The 21,841-nt window shown below is 37.3% G+C and overlaps 1 protein-coding gene across 1 annotated transcript in view; it reads right to left on the minus strand.

Moving 5' to 3' along the window:
• Positions 1-21,841, minus strand: part of LOC132383484 (protein argonaute-3) — a 121,614-nt gene that overhangs the window by 45,343 nt on the left and 54,430 nt on the right. The window contains exons 2-5 of the mRNA XM_059954479.1: positions 20,946-21,117; positions 18,821-18,941; positions 14,729-14,943; positions 6,002-6,138 (exon numbers count right to left, since the gene is read on the minus strand). Coding sequence (XP_059810462.1) covers positions 6,002-6,138; positions 14,729-14,943; positions 18,821-18,941; positions 20,946-21,117 — 645 coding nt within the window. The remainder of the gene's footprint in view (positions 1-6,001; positions 6,139-14,728; positions 14,944-18,820; positions 18,942-20,945; positions 21,118-21,841) is intronic.

Here is a 21,841-nt window from a genome sequence, read left to right on the forward strand (position 1 = left end):
GACAACTATATGCCAGACTCTGGAAGCATCTGCAGAAAGTATCCCTTGACTAGTCTTCAGAAATCTGCTGGCCTTTATGTGGTCCCTGAGGCAGACATCAAAGTAGCAGGGGGGAAAACTAAACAATTAGACTACTACATGCTTTCACCCACTGACAATGACAACAAACTGTTACACATCGATGTGTCTTAAACACACAAAATTATCAAATAGTTATGCAATATGGCAGAAAATAACATTGCTTTCTATACAATGCCTGTGTGCTCAAAACATCCACAATTTCCTTTCATATACTTTCACAAGTTTGATGTTGAATTAAAAAAAACTGAACCGTGTTAAAAATCAAGAATGAAAGGTTGAGTGAACAACGGCGGTTCAAGGAATGAAAAACCACATATATCTGTCATCGCTGCAGAAACATTCCATTTGAATGAGTCACACTTTCAATATTCCCCTTCACAACCATCGATTCCACGTCCTCACCCACATCAGCTGATTAATATAAAATTAAAACAGATCCACAGAACAAAAATAACAAGACTACACCAGTTTCGATGGGAGGAAATCACATCATATCCACAAGCTTGACTTTGGCACAGACTTGCCAAAGAGGTGGCAATGACTAAATGGGTGTGGCAGCTTTGAAATAAGTAAAACTATTTATATGGTACTTCCTTTATATATTAGTCAAATGAAGCCCAGTGTGGTATATCGAATTATATGCGCTTCACTGCTCAGCAAAACTGCCAACTAAATTTGAGGAACTTGTCAATGCCATCCTCCAGAGATAATTCAAAATTTCACAGTATAAGGAGCATTAGCTCTTGAGATATACGTCAAAAGTCAGTTTTACACAAGTTATCTTGCTACACTGAATTATATATATATAATTTATATCTTTTTGTTGGTAACACACATAGATTGTGACTTAATTACCTGTATCTTACATTCTAAAGACTGATACCAAGAATATCAGGACTCAAAAACAGGATGCCTTCACCATAAAGTTATTAGAAAAAACTGTTGATGAGAAAACAATATTATATGTAAAGAACATTTTCTTGCTTCAAGATCGATATCTTGTTTCCTTTTCAGAGAATGCAATATGTACTTGTTAAAAATACACAATTGGATAAGTGAGATTTGTTTACATCATGTCCCGACTTGATTTCATTTTTTGCTAAGTGGTTTCAGTGAGTCATTCAAATAACTGAAAAACTCCTCAATAAAACATGCTTTGTTTCAGATACACCAGCCATCCCCTGCCACGCAACAGAAATGACAGTTCCAAGAGGGTAATTCCCCATCAACAATCAAAACAGAAATGAAATCTAAAATTCCCAATATTTAAACAAATTTTCATAGAAATTAACTTAACATAGTGGCATGTTAATCTCTGTAAAATACCAACGACGATCTTAAATGTCAACAAGATTCTGATTCACCTTCTAAGTAAAGTTATTTTTAATGACTTCTATACAGAAATCATAGAAAACACAAGTTAAGCCAAGGCTAGTTAGCCTCACCAAGATTACTCAGAGCAGTTTCGGGTACCAAAACTCGGTAAGGATATTTGACCCTGAACAAAGAGCAATAATCTAGAATGATTTTTCTAGTCTTTGAGGGTTAAATTATTTTAAACAAAGATAAAATTAATTTCCTTGGAATTAAAGGGTAAGTAAGAGGTGACTTCATTTAAATTTTCATGCTTTTGAGTGGAATTGGTATAACTTTTTTCATGGGAAGACCAAGACTAGGAGGACAAAAGTTAGATTAAAGATTATCTTTGTCAAATATTCCTCAAAATATTGAAACATAACTTATAAAGTAATTGATTTTGGGTCAATTATTCATCTTACATTTGAGAATAACACATTACTAATAGCCTATGATATTCAAGAATATAATTAAAGGTCATTATTGCTGATGCTCTTCTTGCATTTTTTTGGAAAGCATGCAGTAAGGTCATAGAACCTCTGTTCCCATGAATTCTGAAGAGGTTGACCACAGGGTATGAACATAACAATATGAACATCTGTTCCACACTCTTCCCTCCTTTTAATTAGTCACTTGGAATGGAAATTCAGAATGGTGCTCTTATGATGCTAATGATTTGCAGCCAATATGGACAAGTAATTAAAAGTAATTAAGGTTGAGGGCGGATTCATGGGCTTCTTTCAAAGATATTGCAAAGTGCTTCACCAAATGAATTAGTTTGAAAAGAAATCAATAATGTGTTAAAGGGAAATGCTGTGCAGAATTTGGACAGCATAATCCTGACAGTTATTTCTGAACAGCTTGTAAGTCATCAGTTAAAGAAAATCCTGGAAATCATACTCAATTGAATAGTTCCACCAATCATTACTGTCATCGAAACCTATCTGTTTCAGTCCTTCTTCTGGATACAGAAGAGGTAAACAGATTTGTCAAAATGCATAGTTGTAAAAGATTAGTCAATTTTAAATGCTAAATTCAGATAACCAGTGCATTCTTAAGTAGCAGAAGTAGAAGTAGGCTGAATGCTTGATGCTTGAAATAAAGGAGTCTGGTTGTATACAAACAAAGTTCCAATCTCCTCAATTAAAATGTTTACCCCACAGTTATTAATGTACTGTATTAACTTGAAGCAAACAGTATAAATGTTTGTTATTATCATTTTAACTTCATTGTACAATATATTAAAATACAACACTAAGCATTTGTTATTCCTATTTGAATATTGTATTTTTTAATTTACAGAACAAGTGAAAACGACAACCAAAATTTCCAGTGTTAGTAGCTTCTGCATCCTATACCTCTTCCATGCTATTAACGTTTTAAAACATACCTGAAAAAATTAAGGAATGCAACTCAGTAGTTCCCAGTCAATGAGAACTTGTAACTATGCAAAGGGAATAATATTTTCTTCCATTAGTATTAAATGAAATGTCTAGCTGAATTTGCTGTGCCAGTACATCATAGCAATATTTATACAAAGTCCAATTGAGTAAAACTAACTTTATGGCCCCAAACATTAATTACTGGAAATATGTGAAATTTAGGTTTGCACCTTTTCTACTACAAGAACATAAAGGAAGACAACTTCCCTTTTAAATGACTCTTCACAATAAAAGAATATTTATGGTTTTGAAAATATTGGGCTAAGCATTCAAAAGCCCATGCAAGCACCTGCATTTATTAGAAGGCAACTTTTATCCCTCAAGAAATTAACAGAATATATTTATGTCTTTCGTAATTATGTTTTTCCTAATTGTTAGATTCTTTGCTTTTGAAGGAGCTAAATTCACTGTATAGTTAGAAATTAACTTCAATAAGATAACATCCTAACATAATCTCCTAAACTTGCGTTACTCAGTTAAATTTGTTTTTCATTTGCTCGTCAGTATTTTTTTTGTCTGTATAATGAAGACCTATTCCCCACCACTTCATTTGCAAATACAAAGATAACCTGCTTTGGTCTTACCCTTTTTAATTAAACCATATTTTCTTCAGTGCTCCATGAAGGAGCAGATTCGGTTCAGAACCAAATCTATGACACCTATCGTCAGCACAAACCCATATATTACAAATAATCAACATCAGTTCCAACCATTTCACAAAAAGTGACATTTTATTCTGAGGGCTATAACAGAATAAAATGTCCTTTCATTATAGAACTCAACATTAAGCAATAATTAGATTCAGAACTGAAGTGTGAATACACATCTGTAATTCTCAATCTTGAGAATTTCCAGTTTAGTTAATTGAGAAAGTCATGGAGTAAAAATCCAGCATTTGCCTCGAAAGAAATTGCTAACAATTTTTTTTTTTGGCAATTTGTCCCAAAGAACTCTTCCAACATCAGAGCTGGTGTACATTTAAGTTGACAGCAAAAATCTTTAAATATTGATCACTTCAGAGTCAACAGATTCAGCACTGAATCGATTTATAACACAGCACAAAATCATAACTATTTTCAACAGTAATCGGCCCAAGGAAATGTCAACAGTTCTGCCTTGAAAAGGCAGCACTTAACTCTCTGGATTCTCCCTGCTCAGGTAAAGTTCCAAAACTTCTTTAAACTCCACAAGGAGTCCAACAGTGGAACACAAAGCATGGATTTTCCCATTTTCTCCCCCCCCCCCCAGAAAGTACCCATTTTAGCTGCAACAGTACAAGTAGTGCAATATAATCTGTTGAGTTTGTATTAAAGCTTGTACTAAAGTAATTTAAAAGTTTATCATTTTTAAATTCACTTTAAAATTTGTTTTTAAATGTTTCCATTGGCAAGGACATTCAAAAACATTCCGTTCTTGGCAGCTTTGTAGCTGGCGTTCTTCGCATCCTTTCCATGGCACTGTATTGCATTAACAATTAGGATAATAATGTTATTTTTCCAGAGATCTATAAAAGACAAGTCTTAACTTTTTTCCCTGTGCCTGTGACAATTAAAGTTGACGTGCTGCTGTCACAAAGTCCAGTCCATTTTCTCTTGTACAAGTTGCATGAGGATATTTTGTAACTGCTACTTGAAAATTGTTATCTGCAAACCAAGATATCTGCATAGTCTAAAACACTCATTTATTTGTTTGAAACAATAGACTGTAAAAACTAGTTATCATTTTGTGGATATGAATATTTTTCTCAAAAAAGTGAAAAAGTGTCTGGTGGGCAATGATGTTTTGCTAATTCTGAGAGGCCTTTTTGGACAGGAAAAACAACATCCATATTCTATTTCAGGATGAACATGTAAACATAAATAATAAGAGTGTATAAGTATCAAAATTAATTGAGAGTTAGGATTTTTAAAAAAGATTGAGGTGCAGCACAGAATAGGCCCTTCGAGCCACAATACCCAGCAATCCCCAATTTAACCCTAGCCGAATCACGGGACAACTTATAATGACCAATTAACCTACCAATTGGTAGGCCTTTGGGCTGTGGGAGGAAACTGCAGCACCCAGAGGAAAGCCATGTGACACGGAGAGAGCACACAAAACTCCTTACAGGCAGCAGCAGGAGTTGAACCTGGGTCACCTGTTCTGTAACCACGGCTAGCCACCATGCTGTAAGGTTTTAAAAGCAGAGCCAGATCCCATCACCCCTGTTATCACAGCACTTGCTTCTTTTTAAGAGACTGTTTTAACTGTCCTCAATTTTGAACAGACATCATTTCACGAAGATCAAGAGATAGTGATGCATTTTAATTAAAATCTCTTGATTAATATCTTGAACCACAGCCCTCAATTACAAGGTTTACTAAAACACATGACACACCATATACTGCCCTAATCCTAAAGAAAGTGTAAAAGTCAAAGACTAATACAGCTGGGACAGAAAAATAAATGCGAAGTTTAATATAACAATATGCACTTAATGTAGAAAACCATTGCACAGCCTTTTATAAGAATGTTCAAGTTTTTAAAGTGACTATAAATTTGGCCAAGAGGAGCATCTTAAATGGCAAAGTGTTATTTGCAGGAGGAATTCAGAACTTTCAAATCAATGTGGTTGAAAGAGTTGTCACAAATAAAGCAATGAAGGGATTTTAAGATGCACAAGCAGCAAAAATTTGGACAAGCCGGTGTTCTTGGATGGCTGTGATGCTGGATGTTACTTGCCAGTCTAACTAAGGAAGTTTGAATGCAAAGATGAAACTCTTAAAAGATACGCCAAGCATAGTCAATGGATAATTACGTTAGGTGATAACGACACAAGATTCAAGCAACAGAGAATTGAAAAACGGAAATTGAACAGGCAACAGCTGAATGGGTAAATTTGGAAGTCATTGGTTAAGGTTTTGGCACCAAATAACTTCTTTTCAATGTTTCAAAGTCAGCTATGCAGAGAACAAAATCTACTTAATAATTACTGAAACATGAAACAAGTTTGCTACCAACATCATTTTTTTGTCTTCCTAAGCTAACCTAAAAATACTTAATTCGAACACTAAAGGAAAAATCAAGAGCAAAATTAACGTGAAGTTTCTGAATTTAAACTTAATAACTAAATCACAACTCACCATCTATGTTTAGCATCATTTTCCACATGGCAGGTCTGACAGACTGATGGAAACCAAACCAGACTTCTCTACCCCCACCCAATGGATGGTCATACCCTTCAGGGGCAGAGAAGAAAGAACGGCCAACAGGGGTGTACCTGTAACAATACAAATTAAAGTCAGATGTCTGGAACCTTATGCACCATTTCTATCTAGTACTGCTTAAATACTGATAAAAATAAGTATGAGCCTTGCATGGGTAGATGAGAAACATCAACTCGGTCTTTTTGTAAGACTAGTAATAAATTCAAAAGCCAGGAATATAACAAAAGTAAGCTATAATACACAGCAGTGTGCAACAGTCTTAGGCACACCAGAATTTTTCTAATGTTTTAGATGGTATGGCCTCCACAGAACCCTGATCTCAACAACATTGAGGCTCTCTGGGATTACTTGGAGAGACAGAAGCAGATCAGACAGCCGAAGTCTGAATTAGAATCAGAAACAGGTCTAAGATCACAAGAAGTCCTGAAATTTGTTGCCTTTGCTGCAGCAGTACAATGCAATACATAATAATAGCGGGGAAAAAGCTCATGTCTGCGTGCGTATGTTAAATATATTGAAGATGTCCTGGATACTACAGAGGTCAGTGCCCATGATGGAACTGACTGAGTTTACAACTCTCAGCAGGTTACTTTCATCCTTTGCAGTAGCAATCCCCCACCCCCAATACCAGACGATGATGCAGCCAGTTAGAATGCTCTCCATCGTACTTCTGTAGAAGAACCGAGGCAGTTCTCCAAGATGTTTAGAACAATCTACCAGCCTGTTTTCATATAAAACTGCGCAATGTACCTAGGAGAACTGATGCAGTTGTAAATGCAAAAGGTGGTCACACCAAATTATTGATTTGATTTATCTCCAGAATTTAACTGCTTCCTCTCTAAAATATTAACAGTATTATAAGGAGCAATTTCAGCTGCATTGTACATTTAGGGATTGTACCCTTGGAATAGAAAATAGCAAATTTCACATTATTAAATGAGGCTACTATTAAAAATCTGTATTCCTAGTGGACTAGAATTTAAGCCAGTTGGTTTGATTCACTGACACTGATTCACTGCTTCTATTTCAGACTTTCAACATCTGCAGTGTTTTGGTTTTGAGCCAATATCAAGTTAATAGTGTGCATGGCAATTATTAAATGATGTATGAGGAAAAACTAACCAGCTACTTATGGGCTGGTTTAGTATCAATTATATGGAAGTTATTTAAGGGACAAAGATAACTTGTGAAGGCAGAACAGTGGCAGACGGACTTCAAAGAGAAGAAGCCAAATTTGATAAAGATGGAGATCAGAAAGAATTACCGGGGTTGGGGGGAGAATCTTTAATAATGCTGTGTGATAATACTGAGGAAGCAAAAGTAAACACAGAGTCCATAGTGGGGATGCTGGCTCCATGATGTGCTGAGCTGTATCCACAACACTGCAGTTTCTGAATACTAATTACTCAAAATTATTTCCTTGAATCTGGAAGGCTACTATGTGGCAAGTTAGGATCCAAGTGCAAAATCAAACCTGCCTCTCTTGGGTAACATTTGTGAGAGCTCTACATATTAAGAGGAGCCACCTTTTCGATTACCCTTTCAAACAGAAACTTGTTCATGGAATATAAAAGATCACAGGGAATTATTCTGAGAGGACCGAGAATTTTTGCAATGTTCTAACAGTTCCAGCTCAATCTGCAAAGGAAGAATGACAGATCACTCTCTCAATGTTGGTGAAATGTGGTCTGCTTATTTAAATGGCATTTCAAAACAATTTACTTAATAGGAAGTATTGTGCAACAATTTAGAGAAAGGAGATTACAACAAAAATGTCCATCTTGGCTAGATTACAGATCAGCTTCTTTACTGTTAATCTTAATAGAATAACCCATTTTCTGAAAGTTGAAATAAATAATACTTCAACTATGATAGAAATTCTATCTTTAAGCAAGAAAAATATTTGCATAGCTTTGGAACACAGTGGTGTGACTGTACCAAACATACCTGATCAAGCTCCTAGCTTGTAGGTAATTCAGTATGGTTAGTAAAAATCAATGAATCAAGAAATATGATCCAATTCCATTTCTATTTCCAATTTTCCATACCAGAGTACATCATTTTAATTAGTAGCATGGCCTAGGGTGACAGACATGTTGGTATGGATGGTTTGATATACCCAATGATGTTATGAAGCTTAACATGATGAACAATAAGGACATAAGGTACTGACTGTGACTTCCACTCAGCTATACATTTAACAAATCAGACAGTCAGCCAGGAGTCAAAGTTAGAATCTATCACAATGGTCTGCACTTTGTTGATAATTATTGATCGACTGGATTGGAAGTTTTGTCTTCCATTCATTTTGGGATGGAGGAATTGATGGCAAGACCATGAAGTACTATCCATCCTCTAATGTCGGCCCAAGGGCCCATCCCTTTCCTGCACTGTTCTATGTCGTTATCCTCAGAAGAGAGCTCTGGTGAAGGTACTTTTGTACTGCTGTTGCATAGGGAGTTAGAAGATGTTTTGACCCAGAGAAATTGAATGAAGTGCAACACATTTCCAAGTTAGTATAGAGTGCAACTAGGAGGGGAATGTGCTGCCCCACTACATTGACCTGAGTTAGTTGATTACCCTTGTTGCAACATTGTGTTGATTAAATTGTGTCTGTTGGTTATTGCGATATGCCAGGGCTGCGATGTGATATTATCCATCTGGACAATTAATCCCTTTGGGATTGGGATAGGGAATTTTTTAACTACATAAATGAAGACGCACAGCTTTTGCTGGCTCTCAACCACCCTTATAAACTATCTTAGCAAGACATTCTATTAAGGGCTGGGGTGGCTCAGGGAGGCAACTAATCACCATCTTCTCGGGAGAGATTAGGAACAGGGAATAATAATGAACAGAAAACAACACTAATGAAGACAAAATCATGAATAATGAATTTCAACAAAATTCAGGTGGCTTAAACTGTCAGTTCACTTACCTAGCTTTATGATTGGGGATTGCCTCAGCTCTGGCAGATAATGCAAAACTCTCAACTCAGTGGAACATTAAGAGATAGTTTTAATACTTAATTGCTTCTGCTTGCTAGTTACGAACAATTTTATATTTTTGACAGACTTAGAAAAGCAGAGGCAATATGATTTCGCCCATTCTTTCAACTCGTAAGAAGTGCACAATTATTTTCACGACCAATTGTTTCTTCAAAGATAATGCAGTTTAAGCAAAATTAAAGATTTTAACATTAAAGAAAATAGTAAGATATACTTCAGATACTGGATGATGTATTTTTACACATTAAATGCTAATCAATTTGTAAATTTGCTGCCTGAACCATAAACCAATTTAGATCATCTATCAAATCTACTTAGTCAATATATGGGACCTATGTATTGAACTGTGTGATACCAGCAGATCAGAGTACAGTACCAAGGTTCCTTTGATTAATTCATGGGTCTTGTTACATTATGAGATTGGATAGGTGCAGATATAATCCAGACCATAGGTAGTTGAGGTCATGTTATATTAGTGAACAATGACCTTGAGACACACTGGACACCTAAAGGGGTAAGTACTTCAACAAAAAAGATTCTGCAGATACTGGAAATCCAGAGCAAAACACAGAATGCTGGAGGAACTCAAGCAGGTTTTGATGAAGGGAAGGAACTCAGTCTGAAATGTCAACTGTGTATATACACCTCTCTATAGATGCTGTCTGAGCTGCCAAATTCCTCCAGTATCTTGTGTGGGGTAAACACTTGGGTGCACTTTTTACACTATCCATCACTGTACTCAAATTTACCAACCAATGCTAAATCATAGCTAGTTTTAAATCCATAATTAAATGAACATAAGCAAAGAGATTCAATGGAAGTTGAATTGATCTGAATGAAACATCACAAACACATCAGCGTTTCAATAGAGTGATATGCTGATTTTCAACTAGACTCCCAATATCAGAATTTGCAAAGGAAATTAAGCAGAGCATGACAGGGAAGAATAAGTTTATCATTCCAAAATTGTGAAGAGAGAATGGTTAAGAGACAGAATACTATATTAAAAAAAGTTGTCCTTTTACATGTTTAATGTGTGTGTGGGGGGGGGGGGGGGGGGGAAGAAGAGAGACACTAATTGAATTGACATTTGACCTAAATTCAGAGTGTCTATATTAAACCACAGCACTACTCAAATTCCACCTGGATGGAAGTAAATGGAATTAATTGTCTGCTCAAGTTCTGACCTGCCTAATATACAAAACACAAGCATGTGTGATTTTACAAATACATTAATGAACTGAAATTAATTAAAAAAACAAAATTATAATAGCCATATTTAATTGTTAGATCAAATAGTAATTACTACAGCATATAAAACCCGAGCAGTGAATCGATTTGCGAAACAAGGGTGTATTATACTTCATGTTTTCTGAATATTAAGTATCTGCAGTAAAATATTAATAAATCACTTAATCTTTGCATTTTAAAATAGAAGTTATCAAAATGCTATCAAAAGATTTACTTGTTTAATGTCTAACAGCGAATGAAAAGTTGTTCTTTGTCGTGATCTTAAAACACAGTATTGTGTTGTGCTATGTGGAGTAGCGAACACATCACTGGTAACTACTGAACTACCAATTCATTTTATGGCTGGCTAATAATAGTAACCTTCAAGAGGACCACAACCTTATTGTGGTTTGGAGGCTGTGTGACTCAATGACCCAGAGAGCTATGCTGGCTGGAGTTAGGGCTTTATGCTTTGGCCCTTGGTAGAAGCTTTATACCCATGCCAAACAGGTAGAGGCCAGGCTAAGAATGTTCCACTGGTCCTCCAGGTTCGGGGGTCCAGCTCAAGGCTAACAACCCTGACCGGTAAAACAAAACTGTTACAGAAACAGCAATGAAGAATCCTTCTGTATCTGAGTGCGACGGTATTCCTGAGTCTCCACCTGGGACTTGCATGACTGACAGTAGTGAAAACCGAGCTACTGACATGATGAAGGAAGCATGAACACCACCAGAAATGGAGGAACTTCACTGCAGCCCTAAATGCCAATGGCATAATGGGCAGTAGGTGACAATGGTAAACCTGGTCAATTTGCACGATTATGGTTATGGAAAAGCCTTTGTTCAAGATGATGATAATAATAATAATTTTTAAAGTTCTCTGATACACTATTATATGCAATTAATGCTAGTTGTTATTTTACTCTGAAATATATCAAAGATTGCAACATCAGATAAGATCTTGCAAACCAAAAAAAAAAATCCTTTACTTCTCAGGACAATGGCTATGTCATCTAATTGAAAAGGAACAACCTGCTACATGGAAAGAACAGGACAAGGAGCCAAAATGGCCCAACAATACAAGCAAAAACTTGTGTTTCCATTACATTTTCACAAATTCAGTGGCATTTTAAGCAAGTCGAATCACATCAAACCCACACAGAAATAAATTTTTAATACACGGGTGGAAAAATCTTAGGAAACAAGTGCATGATTAATTACTTAGAGGATTTTAAGAGCCAGAATTGTGCACCACAAGGTTATTTGATCCAACATACAAAGCTCTTACTGCTTCATGGTTACACTCTAGTCTAACTTCAGATCTTTGCATATCCAATTTTAAATGAATGGAAAAGACTGTTTACTTCAATATTGCATTTTACCCCCGAGAATTAGCTTTCACTGGTCTCCAGGCAAGGAATTTGGCAAGGAGTTTAGGTGTTTATGTGACAGTCACAGCTGGAGTTAGAATGGGAGCAGATCTTCCATGTCTTAGATGAGCATTATACTTATAACTCCCATCATTTACTTATTTTTACCTTCAAGCTAAGCCATAATGCCAATTTTCTGATTCATTTATTACTTTATCACACTTACTGCCTACCTTTCACGTCACTTACTTGCACCAATCTTGTGACGCACATCTGGAGGCTAAGACAGTGGGTAGCCAGTGAGTGTGAAAATGCTGTACAGTTACAAGTTCTTACTTAGTTCATTTTGCATGTAAATATCATGCTGTCATGCCTTACGATTTCATTCCAATGGAAGCAGAGTTTCTACTCAAGAGACCCGATTACTAATTACCTGAGTATAAAACTGGATTAATTTATTTTGGATCAACTTAGCTGCTTTGATCTACAAGCATGCCCCTAAATCAGTGATGGAACTCTTATTAGGATAAAACACAAGATGCCCCAATGATGGCATGAATCAAACAGTTGGTGATAGGCTCCTGAATTGGGTGCCAGATGCTTGAAAATTACTTAACTGATTCACTGACAGTCATTTAAACTTGACACCCTACCTAAAATGGTCATCCAGGGTGAGCTGGTGGTCACGTCAGAAAGATTTAGCACTATTCAAATGGAAGCTGGCATGCTATTGCAAGACAGTGACTGGGCCGAACCTAATGGATTATTGCCTCTCATAGTTGCATGGACTATTCGTCTTTAAGGCTTCATTCTATGCTCCAATTTACACTTTATGTCACCAATATACCCAAGTCAAAATATTCCTTTTAACCCCAGAGGGCTCTATGGTATATGGTTAAGGTTTAGTGCACGGAAACTATTTTCCATGGGAATTTTGCCATTTATGGCTGTGCACAGATATAAAGAGAAAGATCTAAGCACTTGATCAGTACATCTCTTTAGACATTGGCATTCCTGAATCATCACTCAGCCAACTCTGTAATTTTAACATATCTAGCTTATACTCTAAAAGCTCCTTCCTCTGGTTTGAGGCTTCAATCTCACAGAGGCTGGTTAAACTGAAATTTCCTTGTATTGATTCTAAATCACTTAAATTAACTAAATGTAGGCAGAAGCAGACAAATTTCTTACTGCATATGGCAATTAAGAAAACTACAATAGAAAAGAGAAAATTATTCCTGGCTTTTACTTTAATGGATGAAAACACTGACAAATAAGTAACTAATTGCTTTATGTCACAGGAAAAAGCATTGCAAAATAAAAGAACTTGCATCATTTCACAACTCCTTAATCACTGGAGTAAATTCATTCTCATTTCCTTTCGAGCTTTTGCCATTTCCCAACTGTATGTACTTCTGTTGTATCAGCGGATAAGGCGTTGGTCTAGTAACCTGAAGGTCACTGGTTCAAGCCTCAGCTGAGGCAGCGTGTTGTGTCCTTGAGCAAAGCACTTAACAACACATTGCTCTGCGACAACACCGGTGCCAAGCTGCTTGGGTCCTAGTGCCCTTCCCTTGGACAACATCGGTGGCGCGGAGAGGGGAAAGGCTTGCAGCTTGGGCAACTGCCGGTCTCCCATACAACCCTTCCAAGGTTGTAAATCCATGGTCTCACAAGACTAACAGATGCCTAAAGTATCAGTTACACTAAGTGGAGGTTCCTTTCATATTGTTCATAAACCCATTAGTAGAATTTAAAAAAATACAGCATTTTGTTATTTTCTTGAACAATTCACCATGGCCTTCAAAAGTAATAATATTTGGGTTCCGCAGGTCTAAAAATCACCCTGATTTTTCTATTTTCATTAAGAAATGTTGAGTGGGATATGGGCCAAATGCAGTCAAATGTGACTAGGCCAGGTTTATCATCTTGGTTGGCATGGGTGAGTTGGGCCAAGGGGCCTGTTTCTGAGCTGTACAATACTATGACTAATCCCCTAACAAAATTAAGGTGCAAAATGGGTGGAGGTATGACCCCATACATTTTCCACTTACAATGACAATACAGTTGTCCCTCGGTATCTGCGGGGGATTGGTTCCAGGACCCCCAACGGACACTAAAGTCTGTGGATGCTCAAGTCCCTTATATAAAAGGGCATAGTATTTGCATATAACCTACGCACATCCTGCTGTATAATTTAAATCATCTCTAGATTACTTATAATACCTAATACAATGTCAATGCTATGCAAACAGTTGTTATACTGTATTGTTTAGGGAATAATGACAAAAGAGGTCTGACAATGTTCGGTACAGACACAACCATCGTAGCTCTTCTGGGAACGCTGATGCTGTCTTGGCATCAGCCGATCCCAATTCTCCTGTGATCTTTAAGTTCTTGAAGCTGTAGCGCTTTACATGGCTAGCCAGCCATCCCTTACTAGCTTTAAACTCCTTCCTCTTGCTCACAACACAGGTAGTGAACGAACAAGACATGATGCTCGAACAACAAGTGCTGGAGAGAGACTGAGGATCTGTGATATGGTGAGAAGCTACAGCAGGGTATGCCTACACATCACTTCATTCGTGTGGATTCAGTGTAGTGCTTGGCACGCAGCAAATTCAAGTTTGGAATTTTTCTTCAAATATTTTCGAGCCGCGGTTGGTTGAATCCACAGATGTGGAACCCATGGATATGGAGGACTGACTGTATAGGCAAAATTTATGAGAGGAATGTGAATTTTAAGGATTATTTTAACTTCATCACCATATAACATAGAAATTAATATCACAAAGCAAATGGCAGAGATCTATGTTCAAGAGTTCATCTAGACTCATGTTACTCTATATGATGGTTTCAAGAAACATGCGCGGTAGACTAATATGACTGATTTCAGAGCCACACTGGAAGCAACTGAGGAGCAAGAAAGCTATATATCCAATAAATAAAAGTTAGTAGTTTAATCTGTGCTTGGTGGATTAAAATAAATTAAAATCAATAACAAAGAGTGTAAAGGAATTTTGACAGTTACTCACTTCATGGAGGGAAGATGTCGAAGGACAACATCAACAGCGTGGACAGGATTTGTGCTGAGTGGCTTGTCTAGATCCAACCCGGGCAGCAACTCTGGCATGCTACGACCAGTCAAAACTTCATGCAGCAAGTGCCAGCTCACTCTTGAAACAAATTTTATTGATACCCTGAAAATTCGGTCCTTCCCTTCTCCTGGTAATGTCACCTCCAAATCCACCTTAAAGGGGAAAATTAAAAAATCAAAGGCATAAGACATCTGCAATATTTCTTTGTGTGCAGGGTATACATCAAAACATACAGTGAAATGCGTCATTTGTCTCAACAACCAGCACAACCCAAGGATGTGCTGGGGGCAACCTGCAAGCATCACCAGACATTCGGTGCCAAAACACAAACAGACTGTGGCAGTGGGGGTACAACAATTTACTTGTTACTTGTCATTCCATGTGAAATGGTATTTGGGCAGTCAAAATTAAATTCTTGCCAAACATCATAAAGATGTTGTAGGGATGCTCTGCTAAGTTATGCAGCAAGAATTAGGAAGTCAAACGTAACATTGGCTCTATTGCAAGATAGTTGGAGTTTAGAAATACGGAAGTATTACAATGATATGGATACACATTGAGCAATTGTCCCCTTATTTAAGAAGGGAGAGAGAGGCAAAGAAAGAGGAGAGGATTCACGAGCGGCTCAAGAAATTAGATCTATATTCTTTGGAATTTAAAAGAATGAGAGGTGATGTTACGTGTGCACGCACTGCGCGCCTATGTTCTTGTTTTCTGTTCTCTCTCTCTCTCTTCATCCAGCTTCTCTTGTGTCAGGTGTGCTAAGCAACTGTCCATCTCCACTTAGAGCGCTGCTGGATCCACCTCCTTGTTAGGACTGCTCCAAATGGGACTTGGAGTGCACAATTTTAAAAAGGCGGCATCCAAGATGAAGAGAGAGCGCTGGTGGGAAGAGTCGGCCGTTGAAGAGTCATGCTAGTTTTTGTATTAACAAACTTGCAGTCTTAATGTTCTGACCTGTGTTTTTGTATAGTGTGATTATAGATTAATTACTCCCTTAGATTTGGTTGTAAATATGTAAATACATTGTAAATAGGACTGCCTGTGCCTGCCTTGTTCTTTTCCCATCACAAACAACATACAACACCGAGGGTGAACTTGTTTTTATGTTGCTTCCCCAACACACCTGGACTAGAGCCAACCTGGGGACATAACAGATGATCTCAATGAAATGTAAAAGATCCTCATGAGCTATGAAACAGTAGATGCCAAGATGATTTCAGCAGTGGGAGAATCTCCTGTGAGATGAAATTTTAAATGATAGCTCAAATCTTGTAACTAAGGTCCTACTTCTATTATTTTATATATAAACCTTGAATCTGAAAGTCAAAAAGTCCATAAGGAGTAGTGAACAATAAATCAAGTATCTAGGAAGAGAGCAAAGAGGTTTAGAACTGCACTAGAGAGGAAAAGGCACTGGAAAATGTGGATCAGGTTTATTATCATTGTCTTACATCAGGAAATTTCTTGTTTTGTGGCAGTAGTGCAGTGCCAAACATAAAAGATTACTATAGGTTACAATAAAATTAAATAAATACAGTAGTGTGAAAGAGGATAGCAAAGCAGTATTCCTTTCCATTCAGAAGTCTGATGGAAGAGCAGAACAAGCTGTTTGTAAAAGACCTAGATAGAATGGATGTGGAGAGAATGTTTCTAGTAGGAGAGTCAAAGACCTCAGAATAGACAGATGTCCCTTTAGAACAGAGGAATTTTTTTTTTTTAGCTAAACCGTAGTCAATATGTGGCATTCATCACCACAGACGGTTATGGAGGCCAAGTCACTGTATATATTTAAAGTTCAGATTGATAGGTTCTTGATTAGCAAGGGTGTCAAAGGTTACAGAAAGAAGGCAACAGAATGGGGTCAAGATGGAAAATAAGTCAACCATAATCGAATGGTGGAGTAGACTCAATGGGCGAGGGTGTGAGTCTTCAGGCTCCTGTACCACCTCCCTGATGGTAGTAAGGAGTGTTTGTTCTCCAGTGGATGAAAAAGATAGAATTGGGCAGCAGGCTACTGTATGAGAAAAATAAAAGGCGATATTTAGTGCACTACACTGCAATCAAGAACAAATGAATACAAGGTAGGACCAGAATACCTAAAGGTTGAGGCTACATTTGTTGAAGCTCTCAGAAAAGTCATGGACTTGATCACTGCAAATTGCTGGTGGATTCATTATTTTAGTATAAGGACGGGTAAAGACAGGTAAGACAGTTCTGCTTATAGCCTGGATTACTATATGGAATTGCAATGTTGTAGCCATGACAGAAATTTGGTTGAGAGAAGGTCAGGACTAGCGGCTGAAAGTTCCAAAATTCAGACTTGTAGACGTGATAGATGTAAAAAGGTGGGGGGGTGGGGTGAAAATATGAGAGACATACATAGATCAGATAGTCAGAACCTTTTTTCCCATGGTGGCAATACTGGAGTGTATATGGTTAAGGTGAGAGTGTTGAAGGCACCACAAAGGGAAGTGGTAAAAGCAGATACAATAGTAAAGGTTAAGAGGCATTTAGACAGACACATGAACAGGTAGGGAAAAGAGGGATACAGACCACATGCTGGCAGATGGGATGAGACATCAAAGGAGGCTGTTCCTGCACTGTACTCTAAGTTCACCATTTATATCTAAATATGGAATGACTTTGGAAAATTAATTAATGAAAAGGGCTGCTTAGCAATTATACTGATACTGTAATAAGCACACTATAACACCACAGATTTTTAAATGAATCCTTTCCGAACGAACAGATTATTAATGAAACTATAAATGAAGGTTAATGTGATTCAGTATTAATTGCTCATGAAGAAATGTGTGAAACCAATACAGAAATTTAGAAACAATAATCTCAATGTTTACCATGACGGTCTTCATGAACATAATTAAAATCATCAGGAGAATAAGTAAATGCAGGAAATTATAAGCACCAGAATTCAGAATCAGATTTAATATGGCAGATGTCATAAGATTTGTTAATTTGCAGAAGCAGTATATTATAATACAGAGTAATTCAAAGTATATATTACAGTAAGTAAATATAAAAAACTAAATTAAGTAGTCCAAAATGAGAGGAAAAAATACTGAGGTAGTGTTCATGGGTCATTGTCCATTCAGAAATCTGATGGCAGGGGGGAAGAAGCTGTTCCTGAAACACTGAGCTTGCACCTTCTGGCTTGATAGTAGCAATGAGAAGAGGGCATGTCCTGGGCAATAGGGGTCCTCTGCTTGTAATGAAGCTGGCAGAGTTCACAACGTTTTGCAGCCTTTTCTAAATCTGTTCAGTGACCCCTCCTTATCATGAGGTGTTACATCCGGTTACCATGCTCTCCATGATACATCTGTAGACATTTGCGAGTCTTTAGTGTCATCTCAAGTCTCCTCAAACTCCTGATGAAATATAGCTGATGTTATGCCTTCTTTGCAATTGCATCAATATATTGATAGATCATCAGAGATGTTGACACCTGGGTACTTGTAACTCCAGTCCCGATCCCTCGATGAGAACTGGTCTGTGTTTTCTTGACTACCCCTTCCTGAAGTCTACAATCAATTCTTTGGTCTTACTAATGTTGAATGCAAGTTTGTTGCTGCAACACCACTCAACCAGCTGATCCATCTCGCTCTTGTACACCTCCTCATCATCATTGGAATTTCTACCAACAATAGTTGTGTTGTCGGCAAGTTTATAGATGGAACTTGATCTGTGCCTAGCCACACAATCCTGGGTGTAGAGTTAGTACAGCAGTAAGCTAAGCACGCATCCTTGAAGTGCTCCAGAGTCAGGGAAGAGGAAATGTTGTTTCCAATCCACAAAGATTGTGGTTTACTGGTGATAAAATTGAGGATCCAGTTCAAGAGGAAGGTACAGGGTCTAGGTTTTGGAACTTGTTGATTAGAACTGAGGATATGATTCTGTTGATTAATTAATGTACCCATTAATAATGCAAATGAACTGAATCTAGCTCAATGACTGATACTGCATGAAGTACTGAACAGATATTTAAGAAATAAAAAGAGCAGCCCTTACCCCAGTACTGCTGACTGGAATGGGATCAGCAGTATAGAGACTCCTTTTCCCATCATAGACAGGTCTTCTTTCTCCAAAAATCTGAACTTTAAAATGCTGAACCATAGAGTCAACCACTTCCCTATAATAACACAGAGCGAGTAGTGAGCAGACTCCAAGAATCAAATTTCGAAAATTATTTATTATATGAAAGAATTATTGAGTAATTTTAACTTTTTTCCTCATCCTCATCCATTAACCTGAATGAGGAGGTTACAATGTTTTGGACTTCCACAGTTAGTGATTGTCTGGCATAAACTCTTAACATGGAGTATTCACCATCAGAAGAAATAAGAACAATTTCTTTTCTCTGAAGAATCCAGAAGAAAAATAACTTTATGACCACCACCCTACTTGTGCACATTAAGAAATGGAATAATAGATTGAAATAGGGATTCCCAACTTGGGAGTCTACGGACCCCCTCGGTTAATGATAAGGGTCCATGGTATAAAAAAGGTTGGGCACCTCTGGTTTACAAACCTCCATTTTGTTAAAAGGCTTATTATGGCATAGAAAACTTTTAGTAAACAAAATTCTTCCATTTAGTTTATAGACTATCATGACAGAAATGTTTCAAAATATTCTGCTTGATTCTCTGTAAATATTCTATTATGCAGATCACTTTATTAAATTATACTTTGCCTGGCTGATCCTGCTATTCAAAAATTTATCCTGGCCCATTGATGGTCAAGACAGAAAGCTCAACGCAACCTTTCTTGAGTTAGCAAAAAGTGAAAGTAGCTGCATGTTCAACTATAATCTCATAAACGTCTTCTTTATGCTGAGAATCAAAATATACTCAGCATTTCTTATTGTAGGGAATGAACAAGAGCTATAAACTAACCCAATTCATTCCAACTTCAACTTTTCTATCCCTCAGTCAGCAAAATCTCTGCATGTCTCAAATCATTATACCCAATTTCTCAGCTATTAAGGTCACCAGACAGACCTCAAAGTTGCTTGTTAAAGATCTAAATTTAAAGAAAACCACGAACTAAGAAAAAAGTCAGCAAATAAGTAATTGTCCAGCTCACCTATTCTCACTTGATTTTATTCACATGACATGCAAAGCAAAATGGGGCAGACATTATTATTGGAGTTAATTTTAATTGACCTATTACAGGATTGCAACTTGATTTTCAATTGTATAATATGATGCTCAATGACACTATTTGTCATTTAGAATTGCTGAAGGAAGAAGTGTCAATACCACCAAAAGTTCAGAATATTTGGATAACCTAGTATAAAATGCCATATTTTCAAACAACACAAATTTAGAAACCTGATCCTCTCTACTGTGATTTTTGACGTTAGAATGGGAACTGGTAGAGAGATAAGAAGATGGACAGGAAATTAAATTGTGGCATATTAGCAGCTCAACCTTTCACAAAGCTCACAGTTATAGAATCGGGAACATAAAAGTATTGCTCAAACAGGCAATTCTGCAGATGCTGGAAATTCAGAGTAACACATAAAAATGCCAGAGGTACTCAGAAGGTCAGGCAGGAACTATGAAAGGTCTTGGCCCTAAACACCAACTGGCTATTCCTTTCCATATATGCTGCCCGACTTGTTGAGATCCTTTAACATTTTGTACTTGTTATACAGTATTGCTTTCCCACAAAGCTAATTAACTGATTGAAACTGAGTCAGAAGAGAATATGGAACAGAATAATAGCTTTAGTCACAAAAAATAGCAATCTTAAGGTGGGATGAAAAAGCTTGGTGAGAAAATCTATCTGGCAATGAAAAATCACCTTAGAAATTATCAAAGTTAGGAATTCAAATTTTCTCTAGCTTTCTTTACTACCCCCATGCCAGCTTTAATTATCGCACTTCTGGATCACAAACCATTTATTTCCCAGCTCATTATACAGTGGCAGAAATACTGTTAGTTAATAGTGATTTCCCATTCAAGTCTGTGTGACCAAAACTAGGCACTTGAGCACAACATGCTCATAAATGATTCAAGACGTTCAACTTTATATCCCAAATAAAAGGACAATAAATGTGGGGTTTTTATTTACAGTACATGCAAATTAACTTTATTCTTCTCTCAACTGTTATGCCCTTCTCTATACGCACCTGTTAACCCTGCGAGGACATTTATCTGGTTTAATGTCTACCTCATAGAGGTAGACGTCAATCTTTGGGATATCTACTTGGAAGCAGTTGGCCAGCAGTTTAATCGGTTTTCCCATGGTGCCACATCCTGGACGCCTTGGCACCGTGAAGAGGGGCTGAGCCCCAACAGCTCCTGTAATGGGGGAAAAAAATCAAAACTCAGCAAAATGAGTCAAAGCACCCTATTACAAACTCTTCAAGACAAACTTTTTATCCCTCAACTGTGTTGGAACAACCGGCTCTCCCATTTTCTCCTATTGCTACCCTATATATTAGAGTCAAAGGAGTTCAAAGTAAAGTTATTACCAAAGTACGTTTATGTCATTATATGCTGCCCTGCGATTCATTTTCTTGCAGTATTGTATTTCTTGAAATACAATAGCATCAATGAAAAACTACACACAAGGACTGACAACCAACGTGCAAAAGACAAACTGTACAATCAAAATAAAAAATGATCGATAATAATGAACAAACAAATGAATAAGTAATTAAAACTAGAACATGAGTTGTAGAGTCCTTGAAAGTGAGCCTAGAGATTGAGGAATCAGTTCAGTGTCGGGGTGAGTGAAATTATCAATGGTGGTTCAGGAGTCTGATGGTTGAAGGATAATAACTGTTCATGAACCTTTTGGTGTGGGACTCAAGGTTCTTGCGCCTCCTTCCTGATGGCAGTAATGAGAAGAGAGCAGGTCTTTGATGATGGATAGTGCTTTCTTGTCATAAAGTCATAGAACACAACAGTAGAGAACTTTGGCCTTTGGTCCATCTAGTCCATTAACCATTAACCTGCCTGGTCCCATCCATATGCATCCAGACCATACCCTTCCCATCCTTGTAACTATCCAAATTGCTCT

The sequence above is a fragment of the Hypanus sabinus genome, chromosome 30 (assembly GCF_030144855.1).
Source record: "Hypanus sabinus isolate sHypSab1 chromosome 30, sHypSab1.hap1, whole genome shotgun sequence".
NCBI classification, from domain to species: Eukaryota; Metazoa; Chordata; class Chondrichthyes; order Myliobatiformes; family Dasyatidae; genus Hypanus; species Hypanus sabinus.